General features: G+C 42.3%; 1 protein-coding gene across 2 annotated transcripts in view; it reads right to left on the bottom strand.

Annotated features, from left to right (window-relative positions):
- The window catches only part of RBM45 (RNA binding motif protein 45), a 687,506-nt gene that overhangs the window by 544,801 nt on the left and 117,645 nt on the right, over positions 1–25,060 (bottom strand). For both annotated transcript variants that reach the window (XM_044075431.1, XM_044075430.1), the window contains exon 3: positions 3,335–3,461. In XM_044075431.1, coding sequence (XP_043931366.1) covers positions 3,335–3,461 — 127 coding nt within the window. The remainder of the gene's footprint in view (positions 1–3,334; positions 3,462–25,060) is intronic.

The following is a 25,060-nucleotide window of genomic DNA, read 5'->3' on the forward strand; positions in this document are numbered from 1 at the left end:
AAACAAATTTCCCTGGACATCCATATCCCGTCCCCACCCCCAGCCAAGGAAATCACTGTAAAGAATTTCTCCAAAGCCAACTTTGCACTTCTCAAGACTGAGGTGGAATCCTTCAAAGCCCCTGGGCCAGAGGATAATACAGCCCAATCCGCAGAATCCTTTACAAATGCATTCTATGAGCACCTGCAGGAATGCATGGATCGTGCTATCCCAAATAAAACCAAGACTCACTCCTCCAAAAACAGGAGACCGGTCTGGTGGACCCCAGCCATAAATAAGCTATACAACAGAAGGAGGAAGCTACTACATGACAGAGCAAAATCCCAAAAAGGGAAGGCATCTCTGATCAGTATTAGCAAGAAACTTCGATCCCTCATAAAATCATCAAAGGCCAGTTTTGAAAGAAAAATTGCCCTAGACACTAAAGATAATCACAAGGCCTTCTTTAGTTATGTCAGAAACATGGGCGGAAACTCCCAGATATGCTCTGAATTGTTGCATAACAGTACAAAATATACCGAACCTACAGACATAGCCAACATCCTGGCAGACAGATTCAGTGCAAACTTCTCCCCCCCCCCTTCTCCCCAAAGGAGCAAACGCCTATCCCAACTGAATGTAACCTCCCTGACATCACAGATGCACAGGTGAAAGCTGCCCTCTCCAAAGCAAAAAACACAGCATCTATGGGACCGGACGGTGTCCCAGGCTGTGTCTTACACGAGCTCCAAGAAGAACTGAACCCTCACATTAAGTCACTGTTCAAATTTAGCCTTACTACAGGATATGTACCCAAAGAATGGCGTACAGCTACAGTGGTCCCACTTCACAAAGGTGGTGCCACAACGGACCCCGGAAACTATCTCCCCATAAGCCTAACTAGTCTGGTCTGTAAAGCTATGGAGCGTATTATCATGGAACTCATAAACAAAGACATTGGGAGCCTCCAGACACTGGACCCTACCCATTTCGGCTTTGTTAAGGGCAGATCTTGCCTCTTAAACCTAGTTGATTTCTTTGAAACAGTTACCAAAGCCATAGATGAGGGCAAGGTAGTCCACACAGCCTACCTGGACCTCGCAAAAGCCTTCGACACAATACCCCACTCGGGCATCATAAATAAGCTTACCAGCTTAAATATCAACCCCTATATCACAAGATGGGTTGCAAACTGGCTCAGAGATAGAACCTACATGGTCAGAATCGCAGGTGCCATGTCCGAATCCAAACCAGTTACAAGTGGCGTCCCACAGGGCTCAGTTCTGGGACCTCTCTTGTTCGGTATATACTTCTCTGAGGTTCAGGCTAACACGGGGGGATTATGGCTGACAAAGTTCGCAGATGACTGCAAACTGGGGGCCATAATCGAATCTCCAGCTGACACAATCATCCTCGAAAAGGGTCTCTCAGAGACGGATGCTTGGTGCCAGAACCACGGCCTCAAGCAAAATGCTAAAAAGTGCATAGTCATCCCCTTTGGGAAAAACAAGGTGCCCACAAATTACCACATAGGTGGTAATCCATTAAGTACAGAAGAAGTAATTAGAGATTTGGGGACCAATGTAGATAGTAATCTCTCCTTTGATAATCACGTTGCCAAAGTGGTTAGAAAGACCTTCTATATAGCCCACCTTATCACGAAAGGGTTTGCATCTAGATCAAGAGAGGTCATTGTGCCCCTCTACTCATCACTCATCAGGCCCATAATTGAAAACAATGCCCCTTTTGGGATGTACCTTACCCGACACCTGCAGCAACAGCAACTGGAGAGACCCCAAAAGTACATCACCAAGAGGATCATGGGCTACAAACAGATGTCCTATGCAGCTCGACTAAAGAAACTTCAGCTCTACTCAGTTGCTTACCGCCTAACTCAGAGGCGATCTATGCCTGACGTACAAAGTCATGTCAAACCCAGAATTAATGGACATGCGCCACCTCAAAAAATCCAAGTCCCTTAGAGCTACACGCTCCAGGGACCTAAACCTCAGCACAAAAATAAATAGGACATGCTGGAGGGACAGATTAATTTCCCAGAGGCTCCCCTCACTCTGGAATAGAATCCCAATTCATGTTAGACATAGCCCCTCGCTGACCCTCTTCAAGCGAAATTTGGATTGGACGCATGGATGGGAAATCGCAAATTCACCCCTGGGATCTCTCCTGTGTCCCTGCTAGACAGAGGCACAGTAAACTAATCTTAAAAGGGTACCTTCTGTGACCTACTTTACAGAGGCACAGTAGGCTAATCTAATAGGGAGGCGGAAGCCAAATACACTCTGGCTAGGCTTATAAATGCCCTAGGGCAGATAGGTTTATAGGTTCATAGGTAGATACTAGGCTAAGACAATTGCAGTTCTCACTAACCAGCCTGCATAGGAAATCAAGAACACCTAATAAAAGACACAAAATCTGCAATCAACTTTTTTTTAAATCTGATTCTGCCCATTAATGGTAATTGTTAACAGCACCCACTAATTTGCAACCGAGACATTTAACATAATATTAGACATTTTACCATAATATTAAAACCCGCGGTAGTGGTGCTGCGGTAGCGTTGTCGCCTCACAGCAAGACGTTGTCGCGTTCGATTATCAGCTAGAACGTCTTCTGTGTGGAGGTATGCGTGAATGGGCGTGCCTTCGTTGAAGGTTGTGCGTCAGGGCTGGTAACTCGGCACGTAAAAATCCACTACCAAACATTAGCGGACCGGAGTTCCGCTGTGGCAACCCCTAACCGGGATAAGCCGAAAGACACAACAACATTTAACATAATATTAGCCTGAATACTCTAGCTGAAAAAAGATCTTTACGAAAATGCCAATACATAAATCTTATGGCTTCAACTTTCAAGAAAATGCTAAATAGGAACAAAGAAGAGAATGAACCAGGCTGTACAAACATTAAGAAGGTTTAGCAATGTTAGGTCTAAAGTAAATGCAATGTTAATTCAGCATGCAAGATTCTACAAAAAGGACCTGGGCTACCTTGACAAATGACTCTCAACTGACTGACATACTGTCTAAAAAAACAAATTCAGTAGTGATATTCATTCACAAGGAGGCTGCGTCACCTGTACCACTCTACATATCAATCATCTACAGTGATGGTCCAACCTGAAGGAATGGGAAAAAGACCAGTAAAAGGTTTAGCTGGTAGTCCTCATTTCATGTCAATTCAGCCAAACTGCATGTGTCAAGTAATTTAGTTTTGTGCAAACCAAATGCAGTTCTTGTAATGAAACCATACACAATATGCAGGCTCAACAGGCTAAAAAAAAACATAAAAGTTTCAAAAATTATATAACTACTGCAAAGTGCAACAGGTGTTCTTACTTCGCTCACAGTTCTCAATGGCCAGAGCAGCTTGAGATGGCTTAAGGAATCTCACGTAACCCAAGCCTTTACTCTCTCCAGTGTTCTTGTTCTTAATGATGCTGCAGTACTCTATGTCTCCATATACCTGGTATAAAAAAAAAAAAAAACGTTAATTCAGACACTAGAATACAGATGTAAACAATCCTAAAGTCAGCATTCTAGCTAATTGTATCAATTGTTTGGGCTTCAAAACGTCAATAATACATAACACCATAATTTGAGAATAAATCATTCAGAATCACTGCATTAGACAAGAATTAAATAAATATGAATATACATCATGCATGAAAATAACGGCACCAACTGCAGTCAGATAGAACGTTCATAAAAACTGCTTTACTACGTGAGCGCTTTCATGCAGATAATCTCCGCACTTCTTCAGACAAACAAATACACAATTACTACAGCTTATATAGTCACATTCATAGTTAGATAATTAAACAATTAGCTACAATTAATTCAATTAAATTAACCTTTTACAATTTAAAGCAATTAAATACTGAAATAAACTCAAACAATTCAATATAATGTTAAAACATTCTTATGTAGTTAATAATGAGATTATTATATACAGAAACCAACACCATGCTAAAAATAGAAAGTACATACAAATACAAATATAAATAAATAAATAAATAAATAAATAAATATGTATTCAAGTTTGAAAGCATTTTACTCAAAGCACATATGCTCTAGGAATTATGCTACACGAACAAGTATTTGTATTTGTATGTACTTTCTATTTTTAGCATGGTGTTGGTTTCTGTATATAATCTCATTATTAACTACATAAGAATGTTTTAACATTATATTGAATTGTTTGAGTTTATTTCAGTATTTAATTGCTTTAAATTGTAAAAGGTTAATTTAATTGAATTAATTGTAGCTAATTGTTTAATTATCTAACTATGAATGTGACTATATAAGCTGTAGTAATTGTGTATTTGTTTGTCTGAAGAAGTGCGGAGATTATCTTCATGAAAGCGCTCACGTAGTAAAGCAGTTTTTATGAACGTTCTATCTGACTGCAGTTGGTGCCGTTATTTTTTTTATTTTCTCAGTTTTGGTTTTCAAGTTTTCAATATACATCATGCATAACAGAATTATTTTAACTTATAAATCTCCCAAGAAATATTATTCAAAGCATCTTAAGTTATGTACGGTTAGGAAATGTTCCTACAAGCCATACTGCTGCCATCAAATAAAATGTCAGAGGCAGTTATAATCTTTTCATTAACACTAATGTTCCAAATAATAATAAAGCCGATTGTAAGAGTTTACAGCAAATGAATACTGTGGCCTCAGGCTATGAACAACACCAGTCATACTCTAACAAGCTCCACAACTTGCAGCTAAGAGTAGAGTTATAGCCACTGGTTTCCCAATGATTCCCCAATCTTCCTCTTAGTTTTGTGCCTTATAAAGCATCTTACAAACAGCAACTGATCTTGGATAAACATGTATACAATGATTCCCAAGTTACGCCAACAACTACCTTTCAGTTTTCAATGCCTTCCTGCTTTTATTTTATAGTAAGGCACTGCCACCAGCAAGTCCAGTCTGGCATCATAACAAGGTTACTAATTTGTGCACGTTCTCAACTATGATCCGGATGTAAACAGAAAGTCTGGTGGCTAAAGCTAAACAGAGTCTCTCTTTGAAAGGCAGATGCCAACAATTAAAATTCACCAGCTTATTGCAGTTACTGCTAAATATATTAACAGACAGCCATAAGCTTTTAAAATTTACTAACGAAAATCTTTACTTAAAAAATAGGCAATACACTTTTGAAAATTAAATACACAGATAGCATTACACAAGGAAACACAAGAGAAAAAACAAACTTAGATGGCATTAGTAAAACACTATCAGCTAGTAAGTTTTACAGTTAGGATTACTTTTCTGAGAGAGTAGTTTGGATTTGGGATAAATTCATCACAAAATCATGCATTACTAGAATAAAAATGATACTCCCCATGACTGGAAGCTGGTTTAATGGTTAAAATGTTTGCCTTACATATACAAGGCACAGAGTTTGATTCTCACCTTTCAAGCTCCCCATCCATGTGAAGAAGAGTCAATACCTAACCCTATTTAAGTGTAACCTGACCAATGGATGGGAAACTGAAAATTTACCCCAGGTCTTGCCTCCATGTCTCTGACAGTCAAAGGCAGACAGTAATGTCCAAACTAATATACCCCCCCATGTAACCTATAGAAACTTCCTAAAATAATCCCCTCCTAATAAATGCTCATGATACCTACGGACACAACTGAGGTGGACTGCGCAGGTAGGCTGATAAAGATCCTGTTGGTCGTTAGCTTAGTATATTACTATGAACCTATGAAACATTTAATTACCCTCAATCCAAACTGCTGATACTTAAAGGTAATATTAACTGTATGATTACTTGGGTTTGCATTTTGGCACCACTGTTTGGTAAGAGAGGACCTATTATTATGCAAGGTAACATTCTAGTTAGAACCCTAGTAACCATACAGAAAGTAAGGCCTAACTATTTGGACAATTTTAATAGTGTAACAAATCTTTGATCAGTGTCTCTTCATAGTATCTTCTGTGCAAGACTCTTTAGGGGAGTCTAAGTACTTCCTCTTGCACTTCCTCTTTAGAGGTACCTCTTTGGTGGGATGGGCCAGAGAGGTGTCTGAAGAGGACATGATCACCATGGCGGGATCCTGAGCTTCCTGTGCCTGCTGTCCCAGGGCAAAGACAGAAGGGAACTCTGGGTAAGGGGTAGGACAGAGTTGTTGGTCCAACAAAAGTGGTATCAACTGTGAGCCCACAGTAAACAAGGCCCTCATAATGGTCTGGAAACAGCCCTACACCCCCATAGAGGAATGGGAGTCCAGAACAGAAACGGACTCCTTTGGAATTGTGGTCCCATCCTGCACTGAGGAAGGCGCCTCCAAAGCTGGAGTCGAGTTCACATGTGCCGAAGCCCCAAGGAGCATGGACAGCTCAGATAACAGCGGAGTGAAACCACTCCCCCCCCCATAACCAATAAAGAAGCTTTGACTCCAGAAGTTCTCCGGTTCCGACAAAACCAAACAGCTCAGAGCAGTAATCGGTGCCGCAGATGCAGATCTGACAGGCACAGAGACAGTTGAAGCCAGGACTGTCAAAACCAGGAACTCCTGAGTCAGAGGAGGAACAAGAACTGATGTAAAGACAGGTAAAGTCCCAGGGCCAGAGAGGCTAGGAACCGAGGAAGTGGCTTATCCCCACGCCATCAGCAGCTGGATCACCAGTCTCAAAATATCGGACTCAGTAAGGCTCTTGGTAGAATGGACCGAAGAGACCGATGGGTGCCATAGTTGCTCCAAGAAGGGGCTTGGAGGTCAGTCTGGTGGTGAATATCTGGTGCGTGGCCCGTCTTTGAAAGAAAACTCCTGTTCCAAAACCACTGGAACAGAAGATCTAGAAGGTTCTGAAAATGTCAGATCTAGAACAGTAAATGATGCTGGAATTGACAGTGCAGAGGTAGGCACAGACGACACCGATGGAGGATGCAGTTTCCCAGTCAGTTCCATTGAAACTTTGGGAACTGAGGAAATCTTAGCCATTTTAATCGGAGGTGGCGATGAAACTGTTGGGACAGAGTGGCTTCTCTTCTTTGATCCTTCATGTTTGGATGAGGAAGGAGTGCTGACATCTGTTTTGGATTTGACGAATCCAGATATGGTCTCAAAGCTTGAATTTATAAGGCCTTTTAATAACAGTCTATTTTTTCTTTCTGCAAGGGCCCAGTGACTGAAGCCATGACAGACAGCACAGTATTCTTAAAGATGCACTGGTCCCAAGCAATAGACACATAAGGAGGGGCCATCCGAGTTAGGTAACTTACGATCACAATCCTGGCATCTTTTGAAGCCAGAAGTTCCTTTAGCCTTTTCAGCCATGGTTGGAGAAAAACACTCACACAGAAGAAAGGTGGAAAAGGTGGAAAGGTTAGTTTACAGTTTAAAGTTTTTTTTTAAAATAAGCAAAGAAAAAAAAAAAGGGCGTACCAACAATGGTACGTAAAACTTACCTTATCGGTAATAGAGAAAAAGGACAGAAAAGGCACCAACAACGAATAACAGAATACCATAAGGGTAAAGAAAAAGAGCTGGGTAAATGAAAATATAGTCCAGCAAGAACAAACCAACCCCCACACAAGTACGGTAAGGTGCCAGGCTCAAAAAGCGCAAAAGTTCAACTGCAAAAGCCAGCTACTTGTTCAAGTCAAAGTTTAATAAAGCACCAGAGATTCCATCCATATAGGAAGCACTTAAAAATTTACTTCCAAACACCAGAGAGGCGAAAAAAAGCATACCGGTTTCAGCTTATAGCCTTCATTAGTGCTAACTAAATTTGCTCCCAAAAGCTTTATTAAACTTTGACTTGAACAAGTAGCTATATTGTGTGCTGGCTTTTGCAGTTGTACCAAGCAAAAATATTGACAAAGAATAACAAAAGAAATCTGAATAAAGAACACTCATAGATTGAAGAACAAAAGGCTTTTTTGAGAGCTGGCAGGATAAATGCGTCTGGCATTAAAAGCGAGAAATGAAATCTGAGGTAATCCTTAGAGGAGCACTATGGGCAAGGTTAAGCTTGACAGTTTTTGGAAGACCCAAACTGGAATAACAGCAGAGTCGGTTCCGAGATAATGGAACCGAACCCAGAGCCAAGGATTAAGTGAAGACTGACACCAGATTATAAGGTATATAAGGAAAAATTATGTAATGTATGTAAAAGTTGAAGAAACATTGCAGTATTGCTTCCTTTGTAGTCCAGAAAACAAGGACTTGTGGAATATTTTCAAATGACTTATAAAGGAAACCATTTGAAAACATGGACATCAACATAATATTTGGCAAGTAGGAGGAAGGACTAAGAGCGAGATAAATGGGATAAGGGTTTATTTAGGATATTATGCGGTTTTCCAAATACATTCAGAAGAGTTACTGTATAACAAGAAACACAATGAAGAAATAATGTTGAAGCAAAATACAGTTGTAGTTGAAGGGAAGGAGATGGCAATTAATGAACAGGAAAAGTATATATACGTATTGTGAAAGTGTACGATAGTATAGAAGAAATAGGTCAATATTATACAAAAGATGAATAAAACATTTTTCTCGTAAGTGCAGTGGGATATTTTTATATCCACTTTAGCTACCACCAAATGAGTCAGAAGGTACCTTGGTTTAATATCTCACCCAAAAGATAGCACACTGAGGAATGCAGCACTCCCCTACTGCCACACTTCAGTAGCAGCATCAGTATTGGAAAATTAATCAAAGCACTGGGGCTGGGAAGAGAACCTACATCCTTCTGACCTTCCAGCACCAAAGGAGGGTTGTGCTACCTGTTGAGCTACTGACACTACAAAAATACATATTACCTGAAGAGTTTGTCTGGGATCTGGCATTTTCAGCACTATCTATTACAGGTAGTCTGCAAAGGGGATAGGACCTGGTCTCCTATTTTTTTATATACCACATCACTGTGGTACTGTCTGTTATAAAAGCAGTCCAGATGTCTACAACCGATTTAGACTGAGAGCTACTCTCAGGGCCATCATTTCCTTGATATTTGTCTGAAATGAGGCTCCACCATGAGGCACTGTCTCCATGTGAACTCTGAGACATCTGTGACAACTGACTAAGGAGTGGCAACAGAAAGTGAAAGAGTTGGATTTACTAGGACTTGTTTGGCTCACCAGTTGAATCCTTTCATGACAGAATTGAGGACAGATATTGGGAAGTTAGAAGATGCTGTTTACTGGACCCAAATGGATATGAGAAATCCCTGAATTTTCCTTATGTGAAGTCTGGCAAATTGAACTATTAGAATGGATGACGTCCTATCCCAGAATCATCAAGAATTTCCTTGTTGTGGACATGTTCTGCTAACAAATACTAAATTGTAAAGGCAAGTGCTTTCTTTGGGAGATGAAAAATCCACAAGGACAGGGTTGTTCCTTCTGTCATGACAAAAGTGGTTTCTGAATTTACCCTGAATGAAACTATCAATTTCCTAACTTTCTTTCTGGAACAAAAAAAAAAAAAAAGTGAGAGAAGATCCTGTACACCTTGGATGTGCACAGGTAGCTCAAGTACTACCATGACAGAAATAAGTCCTTCGAGAAAGGTGAACGGTTGTTGATTTTTTTACTGTAGGGATAAGAATAGTAAGCCTGCCTCTAAGCAGACAGCTGCTCATTGGTTGTCTTCTGCTATTGTTTGTTAATCCCATCATAGTAAATTTTAGGCAAGGTTAAGGCACATTCCACCAGAACTTTACCCTCTTTAGTGGCATATTGGAAAGGTGTTGATTCTAGAAGCATTCTAGAGGCAGCAACTTGGTTGTCTGTTCATACCTTTACGAAGTACTAGAAACTGGACACTTTCTCAATTTCCAGAGAAGACTTGACAATGAATATTCTCCAGGGGCTCCTGGATTCTTATCCTTCCTCCTTCTAGGCAGAGTAAGCTTTGGGAATCTACCCAAATGCCACTGAGGCAACATGAATGAATGTTGTACAGTTGTGCAAGTCCTAGGTACGAGTAACAGTAGATGTTCAAATTTCACACTGCCACACTGGCAGCACCCACCCACTCGCCTCCTGATTTTGTAAAAAGTTCAATGGTATTCCATTCTATCAGTTGTCTTTGGTTGTCTGTGGTGGTGTTTTAGAATTACGAATTGGTTGACTTCAGGCAATTCTTGCTTTCGGTCCTTCTTGGTTCACTCTACTTGGCATTAAAAACATGAATAACTGAATTTCTGCGACAGCGGTCACGTTTCCTTAATGGGAGGGGCTTAAACAATCCTCTACCACAGAGCATTAGAGGAGAGGATACTGAGCTCTGGAAAGCTGCCAATGTACGTGTTCTGCAGGCATAGAATCAGTATGCCAATGAGGCAGTGTGAAATTTGAATATTTACTGTTACAAGGTAGGACTGGCCCAACTGTACTTTTCAAGGTGGGAACCCGCATGTTATCCATTCCAACACAGAAACTGGAGATGGCTGCCAACTGAACTTTAATAGTGGAGTAATTTAGACCATAATGAAAAAGGCCTGTCACAAAATCAGGAATAGCATCGAAGGGGCAGAAAAAAAGGGATCTAGACCCTTAAAGAAAGTCCAAATAAAGAAATTTTTTTCCATTCTACTAATATTACCAGGACTTGGAACAGTCATGAGACAGTCAAAAATCAGCTTTCTTGAGACATTATCATACATTTTATCCAAGCCTGGGAATACTCATTTGGACTCTTTTTCTCAACTAAAATCAGCCTGAAAGGTAGATTCTAAAGGAGATCATGTCAATTTTTCAAAAACAAATTAAGATCCCAAGGAGGAGGAGGAATTTGCTTGAGAGAGTCTCGCATGCAACACTATTTTATAAACTGTTTGACCACAAAGGGAGAGGACAGAGGGGGTCCATGGGCAGACAAGCGGAGATGGCCACAAGATACACTTTGATAAATGCACAAGATAAAGCAATTGTTGAGCATCTTGCATAAATATTTCAAAACCAAAGTGGTACACACCATGCCAGGCCCACTGGTATTGGTCAGACACTACCTAGAAAACATCTTATGCTTACTAGTGGAAGATTTTCTAGTTGCAGGTTTTCTTGCTTCCTTCAGAATCCGATGCACATCCTCAACGGAAGAGGTGCCTAAAAGGTGTCAAGATACAATTATCCATACTGTCTGCAGCAATTGCTCTAAGTTGGGGTGCACCAGTCACCCCTGGCACCATGTGAGTAGATCCAGACTGTGAGGAATCTTGCGGTAATTGCTCTTGGTCAATTCCATTACAAAGGAGAACCAACTGCTCCTGGGTCAAAACAATGACAATTACTTCTGAACCTTTAAAAAGTACCTTGGGTAATGGTTGAAATGCATAACATTCTTGCCCAAGGGAAGAAGACGACTTCTGTCCTCCAAGCTTAGCTGCAAGGATGTCTCAAACAGAATTTTTACAACTGTCTGTTTTGAAAGGCACTGAACAGATTTAAAGTGTTCCCCACATCTGGACCAAATCATCATCATCATCATCATCCCCCCTTTTCCCATTTTTCTACATGGGGTCAGGGTATCATGTTAACGGTCGCCAACTCTCTTGATTAAGTGCCACACTCCTACCTTCTTCAACACTCTCTCACTGTCACAGATCTTCTTTCACACAATCCATCCACCTCTTTGCTGGAAGTTCTTGCTTCCTCTTTCCTTCTTCCTGTCTGCCCCAAATCTTCCTCACCAGATTGCCTTCTGATTTTCTACACGTGCCCAAACCAGCGTAATCTGTTCTTTTTGATCTTTCCTGCAACTGGAGCTACTTTGGCTTCTGATCTTATGTCCGCATTTCTTCGTCTGCCCCACAGTGTGCATCCTACCACCTTTCTCAGGCACTTAATTTCCGTCATCTCTAACTTCTTCAACTGTTCTGCCTTTACTGCTCAGGTTTCTGTACCATACAGTAGTACTGGTCACACCACTGACTTGTGCACCTTACTTTTCAGGTTCTCTGGCATTCTTCTGTCAGACTACACCTGATACTCTATGCCAGTTGGCTGCAGCCCCTCTGATTCTAGCTGTGACCTCTTCAGACTACCCTTCTCCTCAACTACCCCTCCCAGATACTTGAAGCTGTTTACCTGTTCCACTAATCTTCCCTTCTAGCTCTATTATCAGCTTCTTCTGATTTCTCCAATCTGCTGCCATTACTAGTGTCTTATCTGTGCGTACTTTCATCCCATGTGCCTTCAGAATTGTATTCCATTCCCCCATCCTTTGCTGAAGTTCTGGCTCAGAGTCTGCCTGCACTGCCACATCGTCTGCATACAGCAGCTTTGTTGATCTGTCCCCTCCAACCTGTTTGCTAATGTAGTCCATCACCAGTATGAACAGCAGTGGGCTCAGAGCTGAACCCTGATGTGCACCCACTCCCATTTGGAACCCCTCTGAGGCCGAACACTGTTCATACTCGAGTCACTGGGTCCGAGTATATAGCCTGCACTAATTCTAGGAAATGTTTCTGGGACTTCAAACCACTGCAGTACTGCCCTGATCAGCTTTCTTTGGACCTTGTTATATGCTTTCTCCAAGTCTAGGAATGCCCAGTAGGACTCTCTCCACATCTCTAGCTTCTTCTCAAGTATCTGTCTCAATGTAAACATCTGGTTAATTGTGCTGCATCCTGATCCGAATACAAACTGCTCATCTCCCATTTTACATTCTACTACTCTGTGTATACGTTTAAAAATCACCCTCTCTAGAACTTTCAGGCAATGTGACAGCAGTTTGATGCTTCTGTACTGCCCACAATTGTGGATATCCCCTTTGTTCTTGTACACTGGCATGAGTATGCTTATTCTCCAGTCATCTGGGATATTTTATTTATTTATTTATTTATTTTACATTTGTTGACCGGGATAGTCCGACTGGATGCATGTCCATTTTCAGCGGAGGCCCGGGGAGAAAAGCTCCAAGGGTAAGCAGATACAGCATTGCATAATACCAGCATTACATATTACAAACAGACTATTTACAGAGATTACATAAGTAAGCAAGTTAAACAAGTTCCACAGGTTAGAGTTAATCCCAAGCATAAAGGATTAAATTAAATTACACAGTAAACTGTTTAACAGATTTTTACACATTCTAGAGAGAGCTAGCCAGGCTTGATACATTGACATAGCCAGTTAAGTGCCAAATGTGGTTTGAGTCTAGTTTTAAATTGACCTAAGGTAGAAAGTAAAGTAATATCAGCTGGAAGAGAGTTTGCAAAGGGAGTGTCACCGGCTATGTTATTAATTTTGCTAGTCTGAATTAGTAGTTTGTTAGAGGATCGAAGCGGTCTAGGACTGTTATAGGGGGCGATAATATTTTTAAGTGCAGAAGTATTGTCCAGATTATAGAGGATTTTATAGGCCATAATCAGTTGGTTATACTGGATTAGGCTGGGTAGTTCAAGCCACCCAAGCGGATTTAGATTGATGCAATGATGTGTCCTAAAAGACAGCCCAGTGGCAAACCTGGCAATGTGGTTGTAGCAAATTGAGAGTTTAAGGACAGTCTTGTTTAAATTCGAGAGTAGATGGGATGTATACAGAAGGGTTGAAAGCAGGTGAGAGCAAGCTATGGCAATTTTAACTGGAGGGGTTAGGAAGGCTTTTATTCTGCAAAGAGACCCTAGTTTTTTATCAATGGTTTTGATAAACATGTAGGTCAAATTTTATATTATTATCTATGATGACACCTAATAGTTTTGTAGAGGGGTCAGGGGAGATTATTGTGCCATCATCTGAATTTATGGTAAAGGTGAAAGCGGTAGACTTGCGTGTTGGTGAAAATAACAGCATTTTAGTTTTTTTGGGATTTAGGATCAGACGACGTTCAGAAAGCCAGTTTTCTATTGTATTAAAGGTGGTCTGGGTAGCTGACCATAACTCTATTGGAGATGTGGCCGAGCAAATCAGAGTAGAGTCATCAGCATATTGGATACAGCTGACTTTTGGGATGACAGTATAAAGGTAGTTAATGAAGATGGAGAACAGCAAGGGCTCTAGTATAGAGCCTTGTGGTACTCCAAGGGTGTTAGGTAGAAGATTAGAGAGTTTTTTCTGCCAGAGGACAGCCTGCTGTCGACCATTCAGGTAGGACTGAAACCACTGAAGGGCTCTAGTATCTAGACAGAATGTTTGCAGGGTGCGGATTAAAAGTTGGTGATCAACCACATAGAATGCCTTGGAAAGATCCAAGAAGAGGGCTGAGGATATACAGTTATTGTTGCGATTATGGTTTATGGTGTTAGTAAAGGCTAGGAGGGCTAAAGTAGTGCTGTGATGAGGACAGAAGCCATGCTGAGTGTCTGCCATAAGGTGAGTCTGGATTAGGTGGTGCATGAGTTGTCTATGAATACATTTTTCCATAATCTTTGCAAGTGGAGATAGTATAGCTATTGGCCTACAATTGGAGAATTCAGTACAGCTGCCTACAATTGGAGAATTCAGTACAGCTGCCTCCTTTGTGAAGTGGGATTACATAGGATATTTTCCAGATGGTGGGAATTTTAGCTTCTACTATGATTCAAATGATTAGTACTGAGACGGGGTAAGCAATAACATCAGCTGATTTTTGTAGGTACTCGGCAGGGAGCTGATCAGCAGAAAGTGTAGTGGGTTTTAATTTTTTGATCAAGGTACGGATAAGTGAAGTGGCGACTGGCTGGAAGCTGAATGCATGTAGGTTTCTAGGGGTGGTACTTTCAGGACCAGGGGAGCTAGGAGGTAGTTGGGTAAGCTAGGGCTTGAATTGTCTCACTAAAGAATCGGTTACAACTGTCAGAAACATCTTCAGGGGTTTTATCAATAGTAGCAGCAGGGATTGGGGTTGAAGTTTGTCCAGGATGTAGTAGATTTAGTTCCTGGATTGCCTGTATTTAATGTAATCTTGGGGGTCTTTAGAAGAACGCCATAAAGCCCATGCTTTGTTTCTAACGGTAATTTTGAGTATAGACATTTTAGAAAGCCATGGCGCAGTTTTTGCCTTTGTTCTCTTTGAATGCCCAGGTGCATGCAAATCAAGGATCTCAAGGAATTTGTTGTTAAAGTATGCTACTGCTTCCTCTAAGGGGAGGTGTTTTAGAATAGACCAATTACATGAGTTTAGTTCTTGTTGGAATTTGGCAGGGTCAAAGTTTTTATTGTTTCTAACCTTTCTGAGTAAGGTTTGTTGGGAATTAATGGCTTTGTGCTTAATTACATATGTGAGAAGGTGATCGCTTAGGCAATCAAGGAGGGTACCAGAGGTATACAGCTGGGGGTGACTAATAGAGTACCCAGTCAAGTATGCTTTCTTTTTGGTTGGGTTTACCTGTCCTGGTAGGGGTAGATATGATTTGTGTAAATGCATGCAGGTTAATATGGGTGGTTGGGGATTCTGAGGAACAGGTGCCCCAGTCTATGTTAAAGTCTCCAAGTAGTAGGGTTTCTTGGGGGTAGTGACATGATAGCCAGTGCAGGATATCTTCAAGTGTAGATATATTGTTACCTGGGGGAATGTACATACAGATGATATTAATGTATTATTTTTATTAAGCTGCAATTTTGTGGCAAGAATCTCTGAGTTATTAATCTGAGGTGGTTGCATTACATCTATGGTGACATTCAACTCAGATTTATAGAGTACAGCTACCCCACCCCCATTCCTGCAAGCACAATCCAGCCTGTGTATGTTTGTACCCAGGTGGTAACACTTCATTGTCTGTAGTATTAGGTTTTAACCAGGTTTCAGATAAACAGAGAATCTCAGGGGAGTGGACATCCAGGAGTGAATGCAACTCATGTACCTTGTTATTGATGCTTCTAATATTGAGATGACAGGCTAGGAGAGAGTTAGTTGGCCTATTAATTGTAGGTTTGTAGCTTAGATTGCAAGTAGAGGGGGTATGTGTATCTGAAGTGGGTGGGCCAGCGTTGGGGTGAATATCACCACCAAGTATTAGGTTAAGTCTATAATTGGTGATGAACTTCAGAAATTTGTTTATTAGTTTGTGGTAGTGTTTGGATCTAGAGCTAATGTGCCTGGGGTTGAGATGTTGATAGACTGAACAAGATGTTGGATAGGACCTGGTACTGTAAGTATGGTTGAAGGTGGGAGGATTTACAGCTGGGGTGATAGTATGACCTTAAAAAAAGAGTATATCATTATTTGTGATTCAGCTAGTGAGTTAAGGAACTGTTATCTGGTGAAGCAACACCAGAAGATAGAGTGGTGAGGTAAAGGTACTGGAAGGGGGATGGGAGAATGCCAGATGAAAGCAAATAGGTGCTATTAAAATGTAGGTAGAAGAATGGGGGTGGATGGAATTATCCCAGATGAAAGCAGATAGGATCTAGAAAGTGGGGGAGTGCTATAGTACTTTAAATTTTGAGGTACTGGGGGCAGGAGGAAATTGGGGGCAGGGAGGGGAGCGAAGAGAGCCAGAGTGTAGCAAGGGCGAACGTAGCAGGGCTACTGCAGTTTACAAGGTTTCCTAAGGTGTCCTAAGGCTATAAGGTAAGTATTATAGCTCTTAATGTAAGAGTCAGTTTACTTAAGTTACAGGGGAATGAGGCAAATACTCAAGTAGAAAAAAGCGCCCTATGGCTGACCAAACTGGTGACCTGCTTAATTACACAGCACTGTAAGTGAAAGCTTAACAAATGCTTTTTGTGTGTAACCTATTCTGCTTAAATGCTGAGAGAAACCGATTTTGTTATGGTGACCAACTGCAGTTCTGTAGACTCCGTTTTGTAGGTAAATGTAGAATTCAAACTAAGTCACACCAGGTCAGCCAAGGGGGGGAAGAGAGAGGGAAATCCTAAGCACCTAGATTTGAAAATATGCCTTTCTCTACACACTATTAGTAACCTCAGGAGCCACTTCTCCCCTATCTCATCCAGCATTTTTATCATATCTGCTGTGACCTCATCTGAGCCTGCTGCTTTCCCTAACTTCATCTTCCTTAGTGTTGTTCTTACTTCTAGGGTGGGCTCTCTTCTCACTCATTGCAGGCTGTTTTTCTACGGCAGTAGAGCTTCTGTGGGGTTTTCTTCATTCAAAAGTTGCTGGAAATACTTCTTCCGCCTGCCTCTGACATCCTTTGGACTGGTGAGCACGTTGTTGCTGGCATCCATTATGAAGGGTGTCAGGCTATCTTCTTTATCTTTCTGTCTTTGCCTTGCAACCTGATACAGTTTCTTTGTGCCCCTTACTGAGTCACATTCCAAAAGTTGGTACAGTGTCTCGGATGCCCCTATTCTTTGCTATTGCTACTCCTTTCTTAACTTCTTTGTTAACCAACCAGTAGTCCTTCCTAGCCTGGTCAGCCTTTTCTGTCGCTCACTTCTTCCTGCCCTCCTTTCTTTTGACGACTCCCTGGACTTCCGCATTCCACCACCAGCTTTCCTTCTGTACCTTATTTCCATACCATATTTCCATGTCTTTTCTGTAGTCCTAACACATGCTGTTTTTAAGTGCTGCCATTCTTCTTCAACTCCACCTATTTCCTCCTCTTTTTGGGGTGCTAGAGCCCTGTGCAATTCCTTGAACTGTTGTGCTTCACTCCAGTCAACTTTCAGGTCTTCAGCCTGGTCTTTGTTGACCTTAGAGCCTTCTCTGACCACTGCTTGCAGCTGATTGTAGCAACTAGTAGTTTATGCTGTGGGCCGACTGTTTCACTGGGGATGACTTAGCAATCATGGATTCTACCCGGTGCCTTTTCTTTACTAGGAGGAAGTCTACCAGAGTTTCATGTTGACTACTCTTAGGTTCATACGTTGGTACTAGGCTATCGGCCCTAGGGCCTATACAAGCCTAGCCATAACAATTCTCTGGATATTTCTTCCCACAATATTTACTTCCCTGGACCCCTGTCTAGCAAGGCGACTGACGTGATCCCGGGGTGAATTTCCCATCTCCCATCCAATGGTCAAGGCTCCTTTTGAAGAGGGCCAAGGAGGCGCTCTGCTTGACATGTATGGGCAGTCTATTCCATAGTATGGGGAGTCTCTGGGTCAGGAACCTATCCCCCCAGCATGTTTTGTTCATTGTGATGACAATTTTTAGATCTCAGAAGCGTGTGGCTCTGAGGGATTGGGACTTCTTTAAGTGGAGCATGTCCAACAGCTCAGGGTTTGACATGGCCTCGTATGTTAAGCAGAGATCACCTCAGAGTAGACGATATGCCACAGAGTATAGCTGGAGGTATTTTTTTTAGGCTGTCAGCATAGGGCATCTGCTTTAGGCCGGTGATTCTTTTAGTGAGGCATTTCTGTGGCCTTTCCAGCTGTTGCAGGTGTCTTGGGAGGTACATACCAAATGGGGCAATGTACACTACTATAGTGGGTCTAATTAAGGATGAGTACAATGGGACAATGACCTCCTTTTTCTGGATGAAAAGCCCTTAGTGATGATGTCTGCCACACAGAAGGATTTCCTGACTGTTGTGGCGATGTGGTTATCGAAGGTGAGACCACTGTCCACCTATGTCCCTAAGTCTCTCATCACACTTTCGGTGTTTAGGGTACTGCCATCTATGTGGTAATTCAAAGGTACATGTTTTTTCCCAAAGGGGATAACGATACATTTCTTGGCATTAAGCTTGAGCCCATGGTTCCGGCACCAAGCATCTGTTTCTGTAAGACCCTTTTGTAGAATATCCACATCATTTGGGGACTCAATAATGGCTCCAAGTTTGCAGTCATCTGCAAACTTTGTTAGCCAGAGTTCCTTAGTGTTGGCCTGTACTTCAGAGAAGTAGATGCCAAACAAGAGCGGTCCCAGGACTGAACCCTGAGGTATTCCACTTGTCTGGAGCTGGATTTGGAGTCGGCTACTTTTACAGTCTGGGTTCTGTCAGTAAGCCAGTTGGCAACCCATCGAGTAATGTACGGATTTATGCCCAACTTAGTAAGTTTATCTAGGATTCCAGAGTGGGGGATGGTGTCAAAGGCCTTGGCGAGGTCCAGATAGGCTGTGTGGTTCGCCTTACCCTCATCTACAGCTCTGGAGATGGATTTGAAGAAGTCAATCAGGTTCAGGAGACAAGATCGGCCCTTCACGAACCCAAACTGGGTGGGGTCCAGTGTTTGAAGGTTGCCAATGTCTTTGTTTATAAGCTCCATGATAATACATTCCATGCCCTTGCAGATCAGGCTTGTCAGACTGATGGGATGGTAGTTCCTGGGATCCAAGGTGGATCCCCCCTTGTGGAGTGGGATAACTGTAGCTGTGCGCCACTCAGTGGGCATGAAGCCTGAGGTGAGAGTCTATGATTAAACATGACACTTAGGTGAGGTGCCAGTTCATTTTGTAGTTCATGCACTACACAACCCGGGATGTCATCTGGTCCATGGATGCTGTATTCTTAGCTTTGGAGAGTGCGGTTTCTACCTGTGGGGCCATGATTACCGGAATTTGGCAATCTTTTGGTATTGAGAGGAGCCCTTTAGGGGGTGAGGGGGGGGTGAAGTTGGCACTAAATCAATCTGCCAGGCTATTGGCAATATCCTTGGAATCAGTATATTTAATGCCATTCTGTTGCAACTCAGAGCATACCTGAGCATTGCCATTTAGATTCTTGACATAACTATAGAATGCCTTGTATTCTAATCTTTGGCAATTTTATTTTTGTAACTAGCTTTGGAGGATTTTGTGAGGGAGCTCAGCTTCTTACTGAGGCTGGTAAGGGAGTTTTTTGCATCCTGGGATTTTCCTCTTTTCTGCAACACTTTCTTTTGTCTGCTGTACAGTTTGTTTATGGCAGGGGCAACCAGACTGGCTTCCTTTTTTAGGAGGAGAGCATGTTGGTTCTATTTGGGATGGCACGACTCATGCATGAGTGGATGTGCTCGTACAATGCCTTAGTGTAGGATTCAGCAGTCAAACTTTCACCTCCCGTCTGCATGGGTGTCATGAAATTTGTCACTTCTGACTTGAGTAGCATGAAGTTGGCTCTTGTATGTAATCTTGTGACTGCCTCTCTTTCTGAACAATGTGTTGGCTACAATGTGTTTGCTACTATCATGCCATTTGCCAGACAGAAGTCTAGAATGGCTTTTCCTTCTTTATTTCTGTTGCCCCACCCATGTGGGCCCAGGCAGTCCTAATTTCCTGTTCTGTCTGTCCCGATACGTGCATTCAAGTCACCCATTATCAGCAAAAATTCATGCTGTCCTGCTTTACCTAGTAGGTCCTGCAACTGCTGTCTGAATGCACTCTTTTCCTCACTATCACATCCCTGCTGTGGGGCATACGCTGGGATTATAAATGCTGACCTATCATTACACTGGAGTCTGTCTGCCATGAGTTTGTCATTAATTCTGATGATATCCCTTACTGCCTTCCGAAGCCTATCACCACAATTCCTACACCATTTCTAGCCTTCCCTCCACCTGAGTAGTAGACTCTGGATCCCAAGCCAAGTGGCTTTGCTGCACTGCCATTCCAGCTCATCTCTTGGATACACAGGATGTCCAGTCTCCTCTGTATCATCATGCATTCACTTCCAAGCTGCGTCCCGTCAGTGAACTTACATCAAGCGTAGCAATTCTCAGTTCATGTTTGGCAGGTTGGTTGGTTTTACGTCACACTTTCGCTCAACAGATCTATCCCAGGTAACCCAGGCTGAGCAACTAGACACCAGCCAGCCAGTAGCTTATTGACCCACGGCTGCTGGGCTTTATGGCGGGCACACACTGGCCAACAGGGCACATATACCCCTCCCACCGTTAGCAAGGATCCCTTGCACTGGTCAGTGTAGGCAGGGTCCTCAACCCACTTATCACCAGCAACTACCTATGCCCATTTTTGGCGACATTAATCAATATGACCGAATCACCTACAGCCATATTTTACACAGTCGAGTGGCTAGCCCTGCCACGTTCGCAGTCTGTGATCAGTGTTCTCTTATCTGGAGGATACTGCGCACCACAGTAGATGCCCAAAGCAGTTGGTCTGTACAACTCTTTCCCCCTATAGGGCACCATGCAGAGTCTGTGCTGCTTCCCACAGCTCCATTCATTGGTGAATTTGAGATGGAAACACTAAGCATGTTTTCTGGACATGGAAGAAACCCCACTGAGACACGGGGAGAAAATGCAAACTCCAAACAGGCATTGGTCGGAGGTGAGGAACGAACCTTGTACCTTGTTGCATGGTAGGCAAAGACCTTAACCACTAAGCCATCTGGACCAAATCCAGGCAAACATCTGTCCCGGGTTTTCACTCAAGAGGGACTGTCTGGGATCCGATTAGTCTGCCTGCCATTATGTTTTACTCTCATGGGATATACAAAGCCTGAAGCATCAGCATATGCTGAGGGGCTAGCTCTCAGGCCATCACTGCTACCTGGCAGAGGGCATGACCTTGTACCCCCTGTTTGTTCAAGTACTACAGGACTATGCACTCATCTGTGACCAATAAATGGGGAACTGGAGACCATAAGTGGTGAAGAAATTTTATGGTCTGAATCACAGCTAACATTTCTTGACATTTATGTGCTTTGTAAAGTCAGAAGAACCCCATTCGGCTTTCACTTGAACTCACCTGTACAATGTTCCCCATGCAAAATCTGGCGAGTCCACTTGGACTGATCGAACTGGGGTCTGGAGGGATAAGGGTAGGCCTGGACTGAGAGACACCTCATCCCACCACCACTGTAACTCTCATTGCTCAAAATCCAGCTCTGGTACCTGAACTCCAAAGGAAGCGGGTGCTGGGTCCAAAAATTATTTTAAGTACCAGTGACTCTTTCACATGTGTGGACTGTAGCCCATGGTGTCATGAGGATTAGTGACTGATGTCATGAGGCTTAGAATTTTGAGAAACTCCCTTCCAGAGGCAGCTTCAAGAGAAAGATCCCTGAAAAAAATGAACAGTCAGGACTATACCTTTTTGGTAGAAAGGCCATACTTGGCCATACTTTTTTCTGTGCCCAAAATATACCCCAAAAAGACAATTCTTTGGGAAAATGTGAGACAAGCCATTTGTAGATTCAACTTGAAGTTGACAGCAACAGGCATGTGATAAGCATCCTTCATACATAAAGTCACTACAAAACAGTTGTCCAGAAGAAGGTGTAGGGCCATCTGCAGGTTAACCAGCTTGAATTTGCTTACTTTCAGAAAGGTATACAGGTATGCCAAATCTAACACTATTTAAGGGCCGACTAAGAGCAGCGATAGAAAATGTAAACTAGGTTCCCACTCAGAAAATAAGACTGAACTGCATAAAAAAACAGTAACAGTTTAAATTGTGCTAAGCCTTGTTCAACAATCTGTGCAGTATAGTAACCACACACAAAGTACCAAGTAAAATTCATTTGTCCAAATAGTGACAAAAAATAAATACATGCCTTTAAAATCAAACATTTTAAAACTATACAAGTCGAAATTTCCTTGGAGATTCTCTTGTCAGAAATGAAAACATTTTCACACTAAAATGCAAATAAAGTAATATGCAGTAAAAATGTGATATAACAATAAAAACAGCTATAGCAGGTTAAACCAATAATACCATACACAAAGAAAAACTGAAAAAAAAAACAGTATTTTCCTATTAGAACTTTAAAATGAAAACATATAAAACAGAAACAGACTTCTTGGCACCCTGCCAAGAGAGATGGTCCTTAATGTTCAACTGACACAACAGAACTTTAGTTTCCAAGTACAAGTTATAAAACACTTTAGAAAGGCCCCACTACTACCTAAAAGCAGTATTAAGGATATAACACAGTAATAAGCTAGAATTCCTAGAAGAATTAACAGTAGCAGTAGTAAATACCAAGTAAATTTAAATAAAAAGATGACACCTTTTTAAATAAAACAGAAATAACACAAAAGTATACAATAAAAAGAGGAAAGGAAGTTGAAAAAAGGGATATTATAGAGTTGGATGCTGTAATCCACCAATGCAGGCTGCTGAAGAGATTAAACAGAGTGTTTTACAGCTGGCACAAAAGGCTGAATAACTGACTTTGACAGAGGGGCTAAGCTTCCCCTGATGGGAAGGGCTTAGCTAATCCCCTATCACAGACAGTCAGAGGAGGGGATTCGGAGCAAGGGAAAGCTGCCAGTGTAGATATTTGTGCAGGCAGGGAACCCATATGCCAGGAAGACTGTATGAATGATAAAAATCTTGAAACTCCAAAAGGGTCTCTCCTTGGGTGGAGCAAGAACCTTTTGGGTTTTTTAAAAGGACTGGCTCCACCTCTTCTGGTTTCCTTCAAGACTCCTGTTTACCAGGTTGACTAGAGCATCTGAATGGCAACCACCCAAGATATGGACGGACCTATGCCATACCAATGGCCACAAGAAATACAAACCCCTCAGTGGAGGGGACTTTGGTGGACCACCCCTACTTTGTTTCATCAATTCCAGTAAGTCACCAAAGGAGTCTTCATGGGGGGACTAAAAGGGGCCCCTCCCCTTCATGGAGCTTAGTATCCTCTGTAAGTGACTCCTGCGAGTACAAATCCTTCCTTTGGCATTTGCTCGTCATGTGGACCCCCAAGGGTTGAACCAGGAGGGGACATTGAAGAAGCAAGGGGTGCTACAACAAGGATGTACTGACAGCAAGAGACACAGGCCATCACTAAGCAAGCTGATGAGTATTTGAGGAAACGGATAGAGAAAGGGATCGGGGATGGGTCTGACCTGGCTACAGAGGCACTACATCATTGCTAGACAGGATCTTTTCCACAATGTTGAAAGCAGACACATAAGCTGGATGGCTGGACCCAGGTCTCCAAGATCTAAAGACCAGACTGAAAGACCCACGTCCTGCCCCAACCTGGTCGGATCAGACAGATTAGAGTCAAGCTGTCTAAAGTTGAAGCCCCCAGGGAAAGGAGGGATAACTGAAACCCTAAAAGTCAAGCCTGACTTAGGGGCATCAACACAGATACCTCTGCTTGAGATGCAGTTTACACCAACAAGGCCACAGTCAGGAACATCAAGGATAGAGATGGTGTTGGATACATCCATTGGCATTGGCATAGGAGAGGGCAACTGAACAGTACGATCCAAGGACCCTGGCATCAAAGGGTGGGCCAAGGGAAAAAATAGAGGATGGAGCTGAAGGCGCCACGGTCTCCGGCACAAGACCTGAGGTGGCTGAAAGGATCCCTAGGTCCATCTGGGATCGTAGAAAGGAACACTCATCAACTGCTCCAAATCTGAACTCTTGAGGCTCCTGACTGACTGACTTGGCAGACTTGGACGAAGCCAATGATGCCAGCTTTGATGTCTTATTACAGCTGGATCAGAGCCTCAGATTCTCTTGGAGGAGCTTGTATCCAGGTAGGGGAAAACTATGAGTAATGAGTAGTAAATGGGAGTAAAGCCTGACGACAGGAGGAAGGAGCCGCTTAGGGTTGAGGAGCTCTATGACTACAAGCCCAGATTCGTAGTACCTGGTAATATGTGCCAGTGAGGCATCAAAGGCACAGATTTAGTTGGAGTCAAAATGCTGTGAACCTTCAGATCTGGTTGATCATCAGTAGAGGACAATGTAGGCATTTACTGTCATCCTTTTTGTATTTAGCACTTTCTTTACATGGTCTTTCCTTGTCCTCATCTTTCTCTGCTTTCTTATCTTGACTTTTTATCACCTGACTTCTTGGTCAAGGAAGTATATGCAGAAACAGTGGTAGCATACATAGAATATGTAATCAGGCCCCCTTAAGAACTTCCAGTGCTCTAGGGCCAAAGGCACAGCAGGCCTGGCACTCCACATCCTGGTATATGGCATCCAAGCATCATGTCATGGTTATTATGTACCAGCAGTTTCTGCCCACACTTGATGCATTTCTTAAACCTACAAGTGGTATACATAATGAATAAACAGCCTAACAGAAGACAAAACAACAACACCACCAAAAACCTATTATATATATATATATATATATATATATATATATATATATATATATATATATATATATATATCTTTATACACACACAAACACACACACACACACACACACACACACACACACACACACACACACACACACACACACACACAAAATATCAGCATTATAATAAGAGCACCACCTAGAAAGGAGCACTACAAGAGATACGAAAAGACTATTTGACAGTGACAGCAGTAAAT

Source organism: Protopterus annectens, chromosome 6.part1 (genome assembly GCF_019279795.1).
Source record: "Protopterus annectens isolate FY-2018-M chromosome 6.part1, PAN1.0, whole genome shotgun sequence".
Taxonomy (NCBI): Eukaryota; Metazoa; Chordata; order Ceratodontiformes; family Protopteridae; genus Protopterus; species Protopterus annectens.